The 17,284-nt window shown below is 44.6% G+C and overlaps 1 protein-coding gene across 2 annotated transcripts in view; it reads right to left on the bottom strand.

The window, feature by feature from the left end:
- GASK1B (golgi associated kinase 1B) overlaps positions 1-12,850 on the bottom strand; it is a 46,131-nt gene extending 33,281 nt beyond the window's left edge. Inside the window, exons 1-2 of one of the 2 annotated variants that reach the window (XM_032632399.1) lie at positions 12,732-12,850; positions 10,364-11,506 (exon numbers count right to left, since the gene is read on the bottom strand). In XM_032632399.1, the coding sequence (XP_032488290.1) occupies positions 10,364-11,273 (910 nt within the window). In that variant the 5' untranslated portion in view covers positions 11,274-11,506; positions 12,732-12,850. Of the gene's footprint in view, positions 1-10,363; positions 11,507-12,232; positions 12,482-12,731 lie in introns of those variants that run through there. The other variant, XM_032632398.1, reaches the window with a different exon arrangement.
- Between the last annotated feature and the right edge of the window lie 4,434 nt (positions 12,851-17,284).

The raw sequence follows: 17,284 nt of genomic DNA, 5'->3' as shown, positions 1-17,284 counted from the left end.
ATATATGTTTTAGCATATGGTATTTGTTTCTCTCTTTCTGACTTACTTCACTCTGTATGACAGTCTCTAGGTCCATCCACCTCACTACAAATAACTCAATTTCATTTCTTTTTATGGCTGAGTAATATTCCATTGTATATATGTGCCACATCTTCTTTATCCATTCATCTGTCGATGGACACTTAGCTTGCTTCCATGTCCTGACTATTGTAAATAGAGCTGCAGTGAACATTGTGGTACATGACTCTTTTTGAATTATAGTTTTCTCAGGGTATATGCCCAGTAGTGGGATTGCTGGGTCATATGGTAATTCTATTTTTAGTTTTTTAAGGAACCTCCATACTGTTCCCCACAGTGGCTGTATCAGTTTACATTCCCACCAACAGTGCAGCAGAGTTCCCTTTTCTCCATACCCTCTCCAGCATTTACTGTTTGTAGATTTTTCTGATGGCCATTCTGACCAGTGTGAGGTGATACCTCATTGTAGTTTTGACTTGCATTTCTCAAATAATTAGTGATGTCAAGCATCTTTTCATGTGACTCTTGGCCACCTGTATGTCTTCTTTGGAGAAATGTCTATTTAGGTCTTCTGCCCATTTTTTGATTGGGTGGCTTGTTCTATTTGATACTGAGCTGCATGAGCTCTTTGTATATTTTTGAGATTAATCCTTTGTTAGTTGCTTCATTTGCAAATATTTTCTCCCATTCTGAGGGCTGCGCTTTTGTCTCATTTATGGTTTCCTTTGCTGTGCAAAAGCTTTTAAGTTTAATTAGGTCCCATTTGTTTATTTTTGTTTTTATTTTCATTACCCTAGGAGATGGGTCAAAAAAGATCTTACTGTGATTTATGTCAAAGAGTGTTCTGCCTACGTTTTCCTCTAAGAGTTTTATAGTGTCTGGCCTTACATTTAGGTCTTTAATCCATTTTCAGTTTATTTTCATCTGTGGTGTTAGGGAGTGTTCTAATTTCATTCTTTTATATGTAGCTGTCCAGTTTTTCCAGCACCACTTATTGGAGAGCCTATCTTTTCTCCATTGTATATTCTTGCCTCCTTTACCAAAGATAAGCTGACCATATGTGCGTGGGTTTATGTCTGGGCTTTCTATACTGTTCCATTGATCTATATTTCTATTTTTGTGCCGGTACCATACTGTCTTGATTACTGTAGCTTTGTAATATAGTCTGAAGTCCTGGAGCCTAATTCCTCCATCTCTGTTTTTCTTTCTCAAGATTGCTTTGGCTATTCGGGGTCTTTTGGGTTTCCATACAAATTGTGAAACTTTTTGTTCTAGTTCTGTGAAAAATGCCATTGATTGTTTGATAGGGATTGCATTGAATCTGTAGATTGCTTTGGGTAGTATAGTCATTTTCACAAGGTTGCTTCTTGCAATCCAAGAACATGGTATATCTCTCCATCTGTTTGTATCATCTTTAATTTCTTTTATCCATGTCTTATAGTTTTCTGCATACAGGTCTTTTGTCTCCTCAGGTACGTTTATTCTAGGTATTTTATTCTTTTTGTTGCAGTGGTAAATGGGAGTGTGTCCTTAATTTCTCTTTCAGATCCTACCCTTCTTGTAGGACAGGTTTGGTTAGCTGTCTCTTGCCCTCAAGCTGGGAGCCCTGTGAGAGCAGGGACTGGTTCCCAATCATCTTTGGTTCTCCAGCTCCTGCCATAAGTCCCGATCAAAGCAAGCATTCAACAATGTTAAGGAATGAATGAGTGAATTTTTCAGAACCCCCCAGTTTTCACCTCCAGCCCTTAGGTTCTAAGCAATGGTCAATGGGCCCTGAACAAACGTTTGGTTGGTGTGACCTCCTCATAAGCAGTGATGCCACTGTCCTCACTCTAAGTGGGTTAAGAAGGATTGAGACACTTGAGAGGTAGAGGTGGGGGCAGAGGGGTTTCCAGGCCCTCCTTCTACCATCCACCACCATGTCTCCATAATCCTCTGAGACTCGGGAATGATGAACACAGGGGTGGTGGAGACACCACTGCCTCACTCCTCCTGACGCCAAATCACCGTCATAAGAAGGCGGACATTTAAGGCGTCGTGGCTGCACTCGGGAATCAGACTGAAAGGCTGCGGAGGCAGGGGGTTTCCATGGGGACGCATGATGACGCCGCCACATCCACCGAGGGTCCAGGTGATGTGAGAGAATAATGATGATGGTGCAGACAGTGATGAGGGGAGCCTGGCGGGCCCTGCCACCCACGTATGCATCCCAGCCCCACTGCATGCGACCTGGACATATGCTAGTCTCTGAGCCTCACTTTCCCCACAGGAAATCTGTCCGAGAACAGCTGATGTGTGGGGCTGTTGCGCGGTTTGGTGAGATGCTGAATGTAAAGCGATTCGCCCTCCACAAACGGGAGAGACTGGGACCCTCCACCACCCACTCCAGGCACTTTCTTTACATGACAATTTGAGGTGCCTGTGTATTTAGCTCACGTGAACATCAATCTAGAGAAACAAACTAAGGAAATCTAAGGTGATAGATCACCAAGAGCTGAGTCAGCTTAGAAACTGAATGAAAATAACACACAGCAATCACTGCGTGTTCCTATGCGGGGGGCACTGTTAGAGATATTTTATCCGTATCGGCTCACTGCATTCTCACAACTCGATGAGGTCAGTACTGTTATCAATACCGTTACACTCGAAGAAATAAGGTAGAAAGAGATTAAGTGAATTCACCCACGTCACACAGTAGAACCAGGATTCAAATTCAGGGCGTCTAGACTGACAGTCATTGTGAAGCTAAATGATATTCCCCCAAATTTATACGTTGAAACCCCACGCCCAGCACCTCAGAACGTGACTGCATTTGGAGAAAGAGCCTTTGAAGAGGCAACTAAGTTAAAATGAGGCTGTTATGGTGGCCCTAATCCAATCTGACTGGTATCCTAATGAGAAGAAGTTTGGACACACTGAGAGACAGGAGGGGGATGGGCCACAGAGGAAGGAGCCTATGAGGACACAGTGAGAAGACGGCCATCGTCAAGCCAAGGAGAGAGACCTGGGAAGAAACCAAACCAGCCGACACCTTGACCTTGGACTTCCAGCCTCCAGAACTGTGAGAAATAAATGTCTTCTGTTTAAGCCGCCCATCTGTGGTATTTTGTGATAGTAGCCCTAGCAAGCAGATATGCCAGTCCACAATCTGAACTGCAAAGCTCTTTGAATTAGAAACTGTACAGCTCCTTCCCCATGTTTAGAGTCACAAATAGAAACTAAATGCTGTCAGTGACAACCAAATTCGACCGAAACGTCAATATTTGCCCATTAACTGAGGTCAGCACCTGTGTTGTCCTTAAACCCACCCAGAGATGGCGACAGATTCAGTCCCAATGGAAAGGTTATGACCTTGGGCTCAGGCTGGTGCTGAGTGAATCTTGAAATCAGTGGCTATAAGAAGAGTCCCTCCAGGCCACTGAGCTGTCACACGGTCCAATGGTGCCAGCTCCAAGGGGGACAGGGATTCTTGACTCTTTTGTCCACTGATGTAGCCCCTAATGACTAGAAGAGTGGCTGGCACATAGCAGGTGCTCAACAACTATTTCTTAAAAGAAGAAAAGGTAAATATGATGCTGTAGAAGGGAATAGATTGCACGGAGCTGAGGAACATGCATCTTTCAGGCTGTGAGCACCGTGGCAACTACTAGCCACTGTCCCTTCTATCCCAGCCTCGTGTGAGATCTGGGGACGCCTTCCAGAGACACAGCAGAGAAGGTTCCCCAGTTCCCCCAGTTTACCGAAGAAGGTATGTAGTGAGCAAACAAGACAACAGTGAAGCCCAGCACTGCTTGCAGCCCATGCTCAGTAAACTTTTGTCCACTTATGAATGTATTTAGTTGACCAGCTCAACTTGATCGCTAAAGAATAATACCCTTGGGGCTTTTCTGATAAAGAACACAATGTGCTCTCCATCCAAATTTTCAGAAACAAGACATGACTCCTATACTCCTGAGTCAATATTTTAAGAAAGTTTGCACCCATGTCCAGGACTTCTAGGATTTTGAGGTCAGTGTGTTTCCAACTTGTGAGGGCATCTGGGTTATTCTCGTAACTCTTTACCTGAGAGCCTGGGACAACATGAATTGTGCAGCTGCCACTCCCCTGCTCTGGCAGCCATACCACCAGCGTGCAGCTCACAGCACTGCTCGCAGGGGCTCGAGAGGAGAGAGGAAAGTACCCACTGTATTTCTCCTGCTCTATGATGAGACGAGGCAGTACAAGTCAGAGAACAGTAAGCACATTGGAATCTACACTGAATTTAAATGGAAGTGGGTGAGGGGCCTGCAGTTTGTCATCCAAGCAGCCCTGACACACAGCGTTCCTGGAACGAGGCTACCTGATGCAGTTTGACAGCTCTATGGCCGTAAAGCGGCATCCTAAAAATAAAGCACACATAATGCATCTCCCACGCTGGGCATGAAAAACAGTCCGATGCTTAAGTGCTACCAAAATGGTAGCCCTTGGGGTTCATGTGCATCTCTGTGCAGACTGCTGGGGAGCTTGGCCAAAGTGGTCAGTGGAAGATCACAGGGGGGCTGGGGTTCTTCTGCTCTCTACATAGACAGAGTCTGCTTTGTCTTGTCTTAGATACATATTTTTAAATATTTTGTTTCAAAAAGTACTTAAATGTATCAGTATCACATAGTATCTGGTGACCTCTATCATGATTGACGATTTTTGCAAGGACGGTTTGGCAGAAAACATACTAATACATTCAGTCATATTTGCATATACACGATTGTTTACGGTAAAACAAGAAAATCTGGGAAGCGTTGGCTTGTATTTAAACAACAACAACAGCCCTTGTAGCCGCGCTCAGGGTAGTATGGCCACACTTCCTTTGAGTGAAAATTTTAACAATGTTAAGTGGTTGAGTTGAAAAAAGAAGTTAAATAGAAAGATCGGCATAATGGTAAATCAGAAATCACCATGATAAAATTTGCACATTGTTTTCACTGTCGCATGATTATATCAAGTTATATTTGAGAGGTAATGTAGGTTAAGAGAAGCAACATGAGGATACTTTAGTATCAGACAGAACTGGGTACAGATTCCACTTCACTGCTCACTAGCTATGCGCCCTTGAGCAAATTTCACACCTCACCAAGCCCCAGGAGTCCCATATATAAAGTATCAATACTATCTGCTGTGTGGAATTGTTAAGTAATGCAATAGTCAAATGACAGCAAATGCAGCATAGACACGCTGTGAGGCATAATACTAGGTTCTTTATAAGTTTACAACTGAAAAATACATCATTATTGCAAACATGGATTTCTTTACAGGGCCTTTGATGCTATATTTCAATTCACTTTTGTATTTCCCACACAGATACGCATAGGATGAGACTCTGGTCTAGTGGTCATGGCTGGATTTTGTAGGGTGGTACCCTCCTGGCCCTCCCTACCTAATTACAGCCTTGTCCTTCCCCAAGTACAACCTTCCCATTTTCTGGGATATCTTTGGAGTGACACCTGTCAGAAAATGGTCCAGTATACAGTTCAGGGCCAGTAAACCTGCTAATTTCATATATATTTTTTTGGATTCAAGGGGAGTCATCTAGAATTCAAGTTATACAACCAAGAACCTGTCCCAGAGGAACCTGAGCTAGTGGCTCTGGGCCAATAGGATCACCTGTGTCAGTTTTACAAACAAACAAACAAACAAACAAATAAATACCTGAAGATGAGCTTTATCATTGGGACCTTTTGTCTTTGGACTGGATGAACAGAAAGTTCATCTGAGAGGCTGGGGCAGACATATCATTCAGTCACAGCCTCTGACACTCTTTTACATCTCCCTTGGCATCATATGTCTCCTTTTTACAGCCAGGTAATTTACATGACTTTCAGCAAAGGTATTTACTTACACTGGGCCTCTACTTACACATCCACAAAAGGCCTCTCGTAGAGTACCCACCTTATAAAAGTTTAGGAAGATTTATTGAGATAATAGGTGCATGGTACTTAAAACAGTGCCAGTACATGGTAACATTCAATATTACTCTTGCTATGGTTACAGTTGTTGTCTCCTTGAGAAATAAGAGGTTCCCATAGCCCATATCTGTGCAGCAGTACACAAGTCATCAATGTCTAGTTGCGTTAGATAATCAGGTATACAAATAGGTCGTGGTGATAGAGAAAGAAGACACACCTTAAGGACTCCCAAAAGGATTTGGTGAGGAAAGCAGATTGATAAAGAGGAAAGTCTTGGAAGTTACAAGACAAGGGCTTGAATTCTTTCTGGACAATTAACTCATTGTATGACCTTGAGCTGCCTTCTTCTGATCTTTCTTTCTTCTCAAAATTGAGGTAAGAAAGTATCTCCTGCATAGGTTTCTTTGAAAGATTAACTGCGATAAGCCAAGTATCTATATTCGACTCACAAGAGACTAGCGATGTTCTTGGTACTGAGCATGAATTTGTTTTCACAAACATTCATCAAAAGTCAGAGAACAGAAACAACACTTAAGGCAGATTATTTACAGGACTGGCTGACTACCCACTCTCCCAGATATGAAAAGATCTCCTCCCAGACCAAGCCAGATCATCAGAGAAATGCATACCTAAGCTGAGTTCTGTTTTTCCTCCTATAGAAAACTCATTATCAAATTACATTACAGAGTGAAGCCACAGACCATATTATATTGATGGTCCTCACAAGAATAAGCTCCATAAACCTTATTATTTGCATAAAACAGAGGCTGCCAAGGATATTTTTCTTTACCTTTTCAATGAGTTATTTATAAGAATCTCAAGGAGAAATCCCAGCCTGGATTTGGGACTAAAATGGTAGCACTTGTCCTGAGTTTTTGAAGCCAGAAGCAAGTACAGATTTACTGTTTGGAGTCAGTGAAACAGACCAAAAATGCATTCTTGCATTCATTCAAAAATATTTATTGAGCAACTACCATGTGCCAGACTCTCCACTGGGATCTGGACATTCAATGATGAACACGACAGGAAACGTCTCTGCCTTCACAGATCTAGAGCGTAGTGGGAAAGAAGAGATGATTAAATAAGCAATTATAATTATACAGCAATGATATAGAATGAGCCAGAAACAGATGCTGGGTAACAAGATAAGATCTATCACCCCCTTAGGTACCTAGGGAGGCGCAAATAAAGCTAAGCTTGGACCAAGAGAAGACTAGGAGGACCCTAGAGGGAAGATCCACACATCTGTGGAAATCAAGGGAAGAAAGACACAAGTCAGGAAAAGACTAGAGGTAGGTGAGTGAAGAGAGATACCGAGGACCTAAGACTGTTAATCCCCTACCGTGACCAGAACTGATCTATTTATGTACTTTGCATCAGTACAATGTCTCCATGAGTAGAATTCTATTGTGTAGGGTGCTCATAACTATAAATCATGTCCTAGCCTCCTGAGGAAACTGGTCTGATTTTATGACTCTCAGTAACTACATTCTAGTAGAAAGTATCAAAGAGAGAATAAAGAAAGTTCTGGTATTACTTGAGATACAGTCTTAGGTATTTAACTCATCATATTGAGAGTCATGTCAATACAACCTTGTTGGTTTCTTTCTATCATCACTTACTTCTGCAAAGAGAGAGGAACACCAGTCTACATTGGAATTATAAATGTCTCCTTCAAATTTAATGCAACTGCCTTCTTCATTCCCAAAGATGCTGGATATTCAGAGAACAGAATTAAATACCTAAGAGGTCCCCTGACACCAAAACGTTTAAGCCAGCAGGAGAGCTAGGTTTTAGTCCTAGCCCTGTCACATGAAGAAATGATATGTATCCAGAGAAAACTCTAATTCAAAAAGATACATGCACCCCAGTGTTAATTGCAACATTATTTACAATAGCCAAGACATGGAAGCAACCTGAATGTCCACTGACAGATGAATGGATAAAGAAGATGTGGTATATACACAATGGAATATTAGTCAGCCAAAAAAAGAATGAAATAATGCCATTTGCAGCAATATGGATGGACCTAGAGATTATTACACTAAGTGAAGTAAGTCAGACAGAGAAAGACAAATATCATTTGATGTCACTTATATGTGGAATCTAAAAAAATGGTACAAATGAACTTATTTACAAAACAGAAACAGACTCGCAGACATAGAGAACAAACTTGGTTACCAAAGGGGAAGGGGAGGAATTAGGAATTTGGGATTAACAGATACACACTACTATATATAAAATAGATAAACAACAAGGACCTTCTGAGTAGCACAGGGAACTATATTCAATATCTTGTAATAAACCAAAATGGAAAAGAATCTGTAAAAGAATATATATATGTATAACTGAATCACTTTGCTGTACACCTGAAACAGCACAGCATTGTAAATCAACTAGACTTCAATTAAAAAAAAGAAGTGATAGGTGAGGCTTGGAGGCTATACGAGTAACTCAGTGAATATGGAACCTCATGTGCTTCGTGTAGTAACACCAATAGCAGTATTTACTGAAGATTTACTGTGTGTCAAGCACCAGGTCTACGTGTGTTCCCTGTATTAACTAGCGACAAACTCATGAGGTGGGTACTGTTGTCACTTAGAGCTGAGAACATGAGTGTTTCTGGGTCACAGGTTGGTAAATTCAAACCCAGGGGTCCAGCTCCAGAGCCCAGGCTCCTGACCACTACTTTCCTCTCTCAACTTCCGTCCAGGAGCTCCCAGGGAAGCTGGAAGGACAGATCAGAGTACCATGCCTCAGGATACATTCAAGCACGCATCACCTCTTCTCAGGGCCTTTATGACATGAATGAACGGCAAGGGAGCCTTCCAGGGGGACCCTCTGCCCTGCTTGGTCCAGGAGAGGCTCCGTGTGTGCCTGCTTCTCCATGCCCACCCACATACTCCCTCTCTCCAGGGTGCACCTGTCTGGACAGAAGTGGTAGCGTCACCTAAGCCCAATGGCTAAGAGCTGACATTTTGAAGTTCGCTGGGCCTGGGCGCAAAACCCAGCTTAACCATTAACATGAGGCCAGTTACTTTACCTAAATAAGCCTCAGCTTTCTCATCTCCCAAGTGGAGAGAAGAATCGCACCCACCTCCTAGTACTGCTGCGAGAAACACAGGAGTCAAGATGTATAGAGACTCTATGTCTCAGGCAGCAAAGCGCTTAGCAAATAGCGAGCACCCTCTAGAAGTGAACTTGTATCACCATTTGATAGCATGTCTGAGAGGCTTTCTCACATCGGCATCATACTGGTGGAAGACTTTGTGAATCTGAGGCATCGAAACACACCTGTGACTCTGCAGCACTTAGCCACGAACCAGGATGAGTAGGGAATGCCGAGTCCTTCTAAACAAACCAGTAGTACTTCAAGAAGTACCCATTCTAAGACTAAATTATACCCCTGAAGCCACTGAAATGCAGTTTGGCTTTTGGCCACTCCCAAGGCTTTAATCCATTCCAGTCCAGACTCCATGGGAACTGGGCTGAAATGCTACGTTTTGTAAAGAAATAGGCTTTGAGCTTATAATCTCTTTGGGGTCCATTTTAGCCTCTTGGACCAGCCTGGGTTCAGAGTGGCAACTTCTGGAAGCACTCTGCTTTCAAACACAGCCAAGGACCCACCCTACTTTGTGTTGGAACGCTGGAATAGCCTTAGGATTCAGAGAAAATCCTTTCTGTGGCGTGAGCACTGTCACACAGCAGCCCTGATGCCTGCAGCTGAATCGGCAGGCTGCACACCCCAGAACCTGCCACAGTGTTTGTCACCTGACGGCATCTCTCGGCACTCAGGCTTAATAAACCATAGTCATGGACTTTGAGAAACCACGTGGCTGGTCGGTATGTACACTGAACAAATCACCTCTTTTGGCCTCATTTTCTAAACTAAAGCGGTTATGTCCATCGTGAAAGATGAAGGGGTCGAATCTAACATGGGCCTCTTAAAAAGATTCCATCTGCCGAAGAAAGATAACCCTCTTTGCCTTTATTTTTAAAAACTTCCAGTGCGCAGGATTCTACGTACTTCCATACAAACCCAGTTACTAATATGCCTGACTGTCAGCAAGCCCTCTGCCCCCACCCCGGCTCGCTCTCCTGATCACACAATTGCCACTGGCTTTCATCAGATGTGATAAGCCTCCGGGAAGCGCGGCGAGGGAAACGGAAAGCACAGATTGCACAGCGGGGGCTTCTCTCGCGTGTGCAGCGCGGCATCGCCCGGGCACTCTCGTGTCCTCCCAAAGCTGAGAAAATCGAGGATGCCAAGCGTATGGAAAGACGCGCTGCTGCTGTCCAAATGGGAAAGGCAGGTGGAGAAAATCATTTAGAAAAAGAGGCTGAGGGAAAAGAGAAAATCAAGCCCAATCCAACAGCTGCAAACAAGAAGCCCGGGAAACGGTTACCTTGGATGAACTCGGATTTCCTGCTCACAGAAGGCAGGGTCCGGTTGAGTCCCAGGATCCTGTCCAGGTGGAAGGCAAACACCTCGCTCATGTCCAGAGGCTGCTTGAGCAGCCCGCAGGGGCTGGGGCCGCAGGCGGGCCCCGCGGGCCTGCCGGTCCCCTGCAACACCAGCAGGCGCGCTCTGCTCCTGGGCCAGGCCGGCTGGAGACCCGCCACCGTGCCGTCGGCCAGCAGGCGCATCCGGCCGATGTCTTCTCCGCTCAGCCACGACGGGGCGCTCTCGCTGTAGATCCTGATGTTGCTTCCCTCGGCCCGGGGCAGCTGCACATCTGCGTCCCCACCTTGCGCTCCCACACCCTGCATCCACCCCCAGGGTCGCTCCCCAGCCTTGGCCAGGTTTCCTCCCCAGACGTGCCCGGGCACTTCAGCATCAGCTGCCCTTGCAGCTTCCTGAGGCCGAAGGGACGGTCCGACCAAAGCCCCGGGTCCCGGGGCCTGAGAAGCCACCGCATACTTCTTCCTGCGCTTGGGTTTCACGGTGCCACGGATGCTGGCGGGCTTGCTGCGCTTGGAGCGCAAGGTGATGTACACCACGTTGGGCTGCAGCGTGGTCCCATTGCCCTGGGACTCGGGAGGGGCCAGCGTGCCGTCCAGGGGTATCTCAGGGAAGGGGGCCTCGGCGGTGGCCCGGCTCCAGTGCGGCCCCTTGCGCGCGCGCCCTCCGTGCGGGGCAGAGGCGCGCCCCACCTGGCTCACCAGGAAGCCCAGGTAGATGGCGCAGGCCGTACCCAGCAGGAGGTTCCTCCTGGTCCTGGGGCGCCGGCTGCTCCAGAGTTTCCGCACCCTCGGGACGCACAGGGAGGAGAGGAACCAGTTTATGAGTTGCCCTGGCTTGTCCGGACAGCTCATTTCTGAGCTTCGTCCGCATGCTGCACAGAGTTTAAAGTCTGCTGTTGGCTCCTTCTGGCATGATGCATGGTTTGCTGAACGCAGCTGTCGCCTCCACTCAGGTGTCTACGTGGTCTCCAGTGGGTCGAGGAGGAAGTTAAGGGCTGGTGATGGAGCCGGGCAGGCTTCTGACACTGGCCACAACAAACCTTCTAAACCCCGACAGCCTCCCCGAGGAGAAGTCTGGCTAGTTCCTGGGAATGAATGGAAACAGAGCGAACGGAGTCACAGTCTCAAACTCGGTCAGTTCCTCCAGAAGAGGAAAGAAAAACGCGGAACCTTTTCCTTTCATCACTATCACCACGAAATGATTTTTTAAGTGAGGTTTAAAAAAAGTAGAAACAAGATAGATGTATAGATTTGATATTCAGTTTCAATTAGTGAAAACCAACCACCAAAATCCAAGACTATTTTATAACTTGTAGCTAGAGTCATTTAATTTGATCCCGAAGGAAAAGCATTAAAATTGGACAAATCCAGGCTTTTCGTTTTGAAATTCAGAAATAATTTAAGAAAAGTAACCACAGGTTTTAGAAATCTGTAGCTGTCTTCTATTTATTTTTAAAAGTCCTGCTTTAACTAATTGGACAGAAGCACCGAGTATTAACATTCAAATTCAGAAACATATTCTCTTAATCGTATGGTACAGTCTTTTCTTCATAATATATTCCATTATCTTACTTTAAGGGTTATCGTAATATAAAGGCATACATGCCCATGTATCTTGGAAGCGATTACATGTATTCAGTCACACACACACACAGAAACACACACACACGTAAACACAAAACAGACATCTAACTGCTTTTTATTCCTCTTCTTTTCACCAAAGTCAGCTGAAAGAAGAGAACCAAAAGCCCTCTAGCTCTACTTTTTCACATTATTAAAAAGAAGAACTGGTAAAAAGCAACCTTACTTACACAGCTGGCCCCGTGCTTGGCCCCAGGAAGAATGCAATCCCTCACTCTAATGCAAAGAACTATTAAAGGCTGAGGCATGTAAGTAGAACATATTTCATGGTCAAGAGTGTTCCACATTTCAAATATTTCAGCTCTGCTTTCAAAGGTCCCTTGAAAACTCCTGATTGCAAAGCAAAACGGGTACTTGTTCACTGGCTGCTGACAACCCACTTTTAAGATGTGTAAGGGTTTCTTTTTTTTTAATATTGTAAAAAATAAACTTTAATTTTAAATTCTGGAAAAAAAAAAAAAGCAAATGCCGTATTTTTCCACTTATTTTTAACTCCTGGGAGCCCTCTAGTGTCCTGTATGGAAACAGACTCAGAAGTGTCAGTCTAAAAAGCATTAGAGAGTGTTCGCTTAGCAGCAGTGAAATAAACACCACATGAGGTGAATGCATTCTCCTCTCTGTCCATCCCAGCCACCGGGGATTAGAGCAGCAACGTTGCCAGGGACTTACCTTTCCATCCTGGCTGTGTCCAGAGTAACATTGGCCTCCCGCCGCTTCTGAGAAGAGAAGGCCCAGAAGTTCGTAAAAAGGCAAGAAAGGGTTAATGCAAATGAGGGAGAAAAAAGAACAGGCCGACGAGAGTACACATCGGTGGGAAGAGACATTTATAGTGTGCCGTTACTCGGTGCAAGAGTGCACAAAAAGAAGTTGTGGATTCTCCCTGAGCGGAGGTTTCTTTTAAAAACAGGTTAGTGATTGCTTTAGGTGGCTTGCATGTCCGGGCACAAAGGCAGGGGTTGATGACCTCCGGGTCTCACTTAGACTTATTGTTTTTGCTTCTACAGCAAATAGAGTCTAGAAGGCACGCAGGCAGGCAGGGGCCAGGGAATGTTTTCCCCACAGGAAAAGAAGGTTGTTATGGGGGGTGGGGGCAAGGAGTGGGAATTAGAGCATGGTGTGTAATTGTAAAAAGACTATATTTAACAATACGGAAAAGATCAAGGCATTGGAATATGTGTAGAAGGAAAGGATAAACTTCCAAGTGATCAAATACCAAAAATTATACTAGAACTGTTCCTGTAGCGCTCAAACTCAGACCATTCTTCCTAGAAGCACCCATAGATTCTGGCTAAACTGCATGAGAACTTAAGCATCAAATTGATTTCCTTTGTTCGCCAATACTCTTTTTTTAATTTTATTTTATATTGGAGAATAGATGATTTACAATGTTGTGTTAGTTTCAGGTATACAGCAAAGTGATTGTTATATATATGCATGTATCTATTCTTTTTCAAATTCTTTTCCCATTTAGGTTATTACGGAATATTGAGTAGAGTTCCCTGGGCTATACAGTAGGTCCTTGTTGGTTGTCTGTTTTATATATCGTAGTGTGTATATGTTAATCCCAAACTCCCAATCTATCCCTCCCTACCACCTTCCTCCCTGGTAACCATAATTCATTCTCTAAGTCTGTGAGTCCGTTTTGCAAATAAGTTCATTTGTATCATTTTTTTTTTAGATTCCACATATAAGTGATATCATATGATATTTGTCTTCCTCTTTCTGACTTACTTCACTTAGTGTGATAATCTCTAGGTCCATCCATGTTGCTGCAAATGGCATCATTTCATTCTCTTTGATGGCTGCGTAGTATTCCATTGTGTATATGTACCACATCTTCTTTATCCATTCTCTGTTGATGGACACTTAGGTTGCTTCCATGTCCTGGCTATTGTAAACAGCACTGCAATGAACACTGGGGTGCATGTATCCTTTCAAACCATGATTTCCTCCGGATATACGCCCAGGAGTGGGGTTGCTGGATCATGAGGTAGCAATACTCTTAAAGCACACTTCCATGAGTGCAGAATTGTTTTCTAGATAGTGAATATTAACTTTTTGAAAGGAAACTATAACCAAGCCAGTTTGTAAAACTATCTTGTTATTTTCAGTATTCAGAAGAATAACTGACCTGAAGTCTTTAAAAAGTAAAAGTAAGTCTTTGGCAGAGGCCGGGTTCTACTAAGCAGAAGACTCTGCTAGCTGGTTCCAAAGCAGGTTTCTTTAGCAGCAAAATGCTTAGGAAGTAGATAAGAGTTGTCTGACTTAGTAAACTTGGTAGACTCCTCCTCTCGCCCCCAAAATGTTTGTCCCTGACACCTCATTGAACTTCTTGGAGGCCCTTCTCCCAGCCCTGGCATCTGACAGGGAGTCACCACTGCCGAAGGGGAAGGTCTCTGGTAGAATTAGGAACCAGCTCATGGAATCATGGGTGTCGCTAATATACTGATATTACAAATACACTGGATAAACAGGGCTCAGCAGATAGAATCAGAAAACAATTTGAATCATTCTTCCCACTGCCTATTCAAACCCACTCTGGGCACTAGTAGCCCTTTTCAACTCCTTTGGATAAAAATTCAGGCATAATTTCTGTAGTCCGACTTTTTAAAATTTCTCCATCATTTGAGCCACAGACACACACATACACACACATAAACGAATCAAAAGTTAGATTCTATGTAGTAGTCGAGATGTTCACATTTCTTTTATGTTTAAGCATTTCCCCTCTCGGGCAGCTTGCTGTTCCTCAAAAAAGTATGGCCAAGGGCTTCCCTGGTGGCGCAGTGGTTGAGAGTCCGCCTGCCGATGCAGGGGACACGGGTTCGTGCCCCGGTCCGGGAGGATCCCACATGCCGCGGAGCGGCTGTGCCCGTGAGCCATGGCCGCTGGGCCTGCGTGTCCGCTTTAGGGGGGAAGGTGCAGTCACTTTGAAGATCGTGGCCTCTCTGACTGGCTGTCGATGTCTGCTCAGCCCCTTGGAATCTGGCAGCCCACTATTCTGCGGAGATCACCTTGTTTCTTCAGGCCCTTCTCCTGGAAAGCATTTGAGATAACCAGCAGGCTGGCTTTCTCACTTAGGCCTGTGTGCATCTCCCACAAATGGTCCAACAGACACAGTCACATCCTCTGCCTCAGCAACCTCAGGCTCCCCAAGACAGCAGCCGCCGTCCCAGGCACAGCGATCCCACACCACACTTTGGAATGTGCAACCATTCCCATCTGTTGCTCAAGGTCCCGGCTGAAACTGAACAGAAAGGTATTTTCTCCCGTCAGGTGTCATGGGGCTCCAGAGCGAAGTTCCATTCAATTTTAGAAAAATAAGCCTGAATTCCTTGAGTGAGTCACGGTTTGAAAATTTGTTGTCACGATATAACATTCACATACACCACGTGAGGACACATAGAACACTCAAAATATTTGTTACTGCTCTGAATATTATAAGCTCAGAGAGACTGATATGATAATATTACCTCATACCTAAAGTATTCTCTCTCCATTAAAAAATAAATCTATGAGCAAAACAAAGCGGAAAGGTAGACAATAAGACAATGGTGTGGCCCAGTAAAATAACCCGGGCATTTTTTATATACTTATGGAGAAGTAACATGGGTTTGTGGCAATGTTCCATTTCTTTTTTTTTTTGGCCATGCCATGCAGCTTGCGGGATCTTAGTTCCCTGACCAGGGATTGAACCTGGGCCCCTGCAGTGAAAGAGCTGAGTCTTAACCACTGGACCACCAGGGAACTCCCTAATGTTCTATTTCTTGACCTAGATGATATTTATTTGGGAATAATTCCTTGGCTATCCATTTACTATTTGTGCACTTTTCCGTATATATCTTATCCTTTAATAAAACTGAAAGAGGTGGTGGGTAGACAAATATTCATTTATATTCTTTATATTGTGGATATAGCCGTTATACCCCCATACAGAAAGGGAGTGAGAGAGTAAAAATGTTTTACATCTTTTTTATTTACAATGAAGAGGTCCTGATACTTTCATCATTCAAGAATTAAATTAAAAACTTGAAGAACAACGAAATCACTGAAAATTTAAAAAATAGACGCCTAGGTCTCATCCAGCTCCCCAGAGAGTCTCCTTGAATTGCTGTGAGGAGGGGCCCAGAAATCCATAGTTTGAAAAATGTCCAATGTGCAGGGTTATAATTCACTCTTCTAAAGGTTAAATGGCTAGTTTCAGAGGCAAATTAACAGCTTTTCACAGTCAAGTGATACGCGTTAGGTTTTACTGTCAGGGAAATAATCTTTGAATCCTTCAGGTCTTCCAAGGGAAAGATCCACATGTGGAAAGGCTGTTTCTCCTTCAACCTGGGAGAAGTCCAGGACCAGGGCCGACAGTAGGAAGGACTCTCCTTTCCCCACGTCTGTCAGGTGTACTGTTTGCTGTTTGCTGCTACCATGGGAACAAGCTCACCCACCAGAGGGATACGTAAGGGCTCCAGTCACTGAAGACCTAAGTATTAAGCTTTTCCTTGCTGTGGTTGACCCAGACTTGTTACATAGGCTATAGACCCACAGATGGATACTCTATCCCTGGTCTGTGCTGTCCAGACTCGCCCCCAGGGTCCCTAACACTTGCCCACCACCCTCCTGACCTGTAGGACCCACAGCTCTCTTAGAATCATAATCCTGGCTTTAGCCTCAGTTCTTGGGTCTGACCTCTGACCTGCTTGTCATGAGGAATTTGCTAGTACTCTTGCTACCCATCCTAACACAGGCCTGGGCGGGACCAAGCTGGCCTGACCTGTTGCTGAAACACTCTTAGCCTGATAAGCTTTGAAATTTTGTTACAAAGGGGTTTAATGCTTAGATCTGTCTTTAAAACCTCATAAAGAAGTTACAGGTTTTGTGTTATGTGTTGTAGAGATACGTGCACTTTTATCTGACACTGATGACACACTGCTAAGGACATTTCTCCTATTGACCCATGCCACCACACCTAGTCTCAATAGGAGAAGTGCTTTCAAAGAAAACCCCATGTCTTCTCAAAGCTAGACTTACCCGGGCTTCCCTGGTGGCGCAGTGGTTGAGAGTCCGCCTGCCGATGCAGGGGACGCGGGTTCGTGCCCCGGTCCGGGAAGATCCCACATGCCGCGGAGCAGCTGGGCCCGTGAGCCATGGCCGCTGAGCCTGTGCGTCCAGAGCCTGTGCTCCGCAACGGGAGAGGCCACAGCAGTGAGAGGCCCGCGTACCGCAAA

Source organism: Phocoena sinus, chromosome 5, assembly GCF_008692025.1.
Source record: "Phocoena sinus isolate mPhoSin1 chromosome 5, mPhoSin1.pri, whole genome shotgun sequence".
Taxonomy (NCBI): Eukaryota; Metazoa; Chordata; class Mammalia; order Artiodactyla; family Phocoenidae; genus Phocoena; species Phocoena sinus.
Note: the sequence above shows the minus strand (reverse complement) of the source record. Positions and strands in the feature narration are given on the sequence as shown.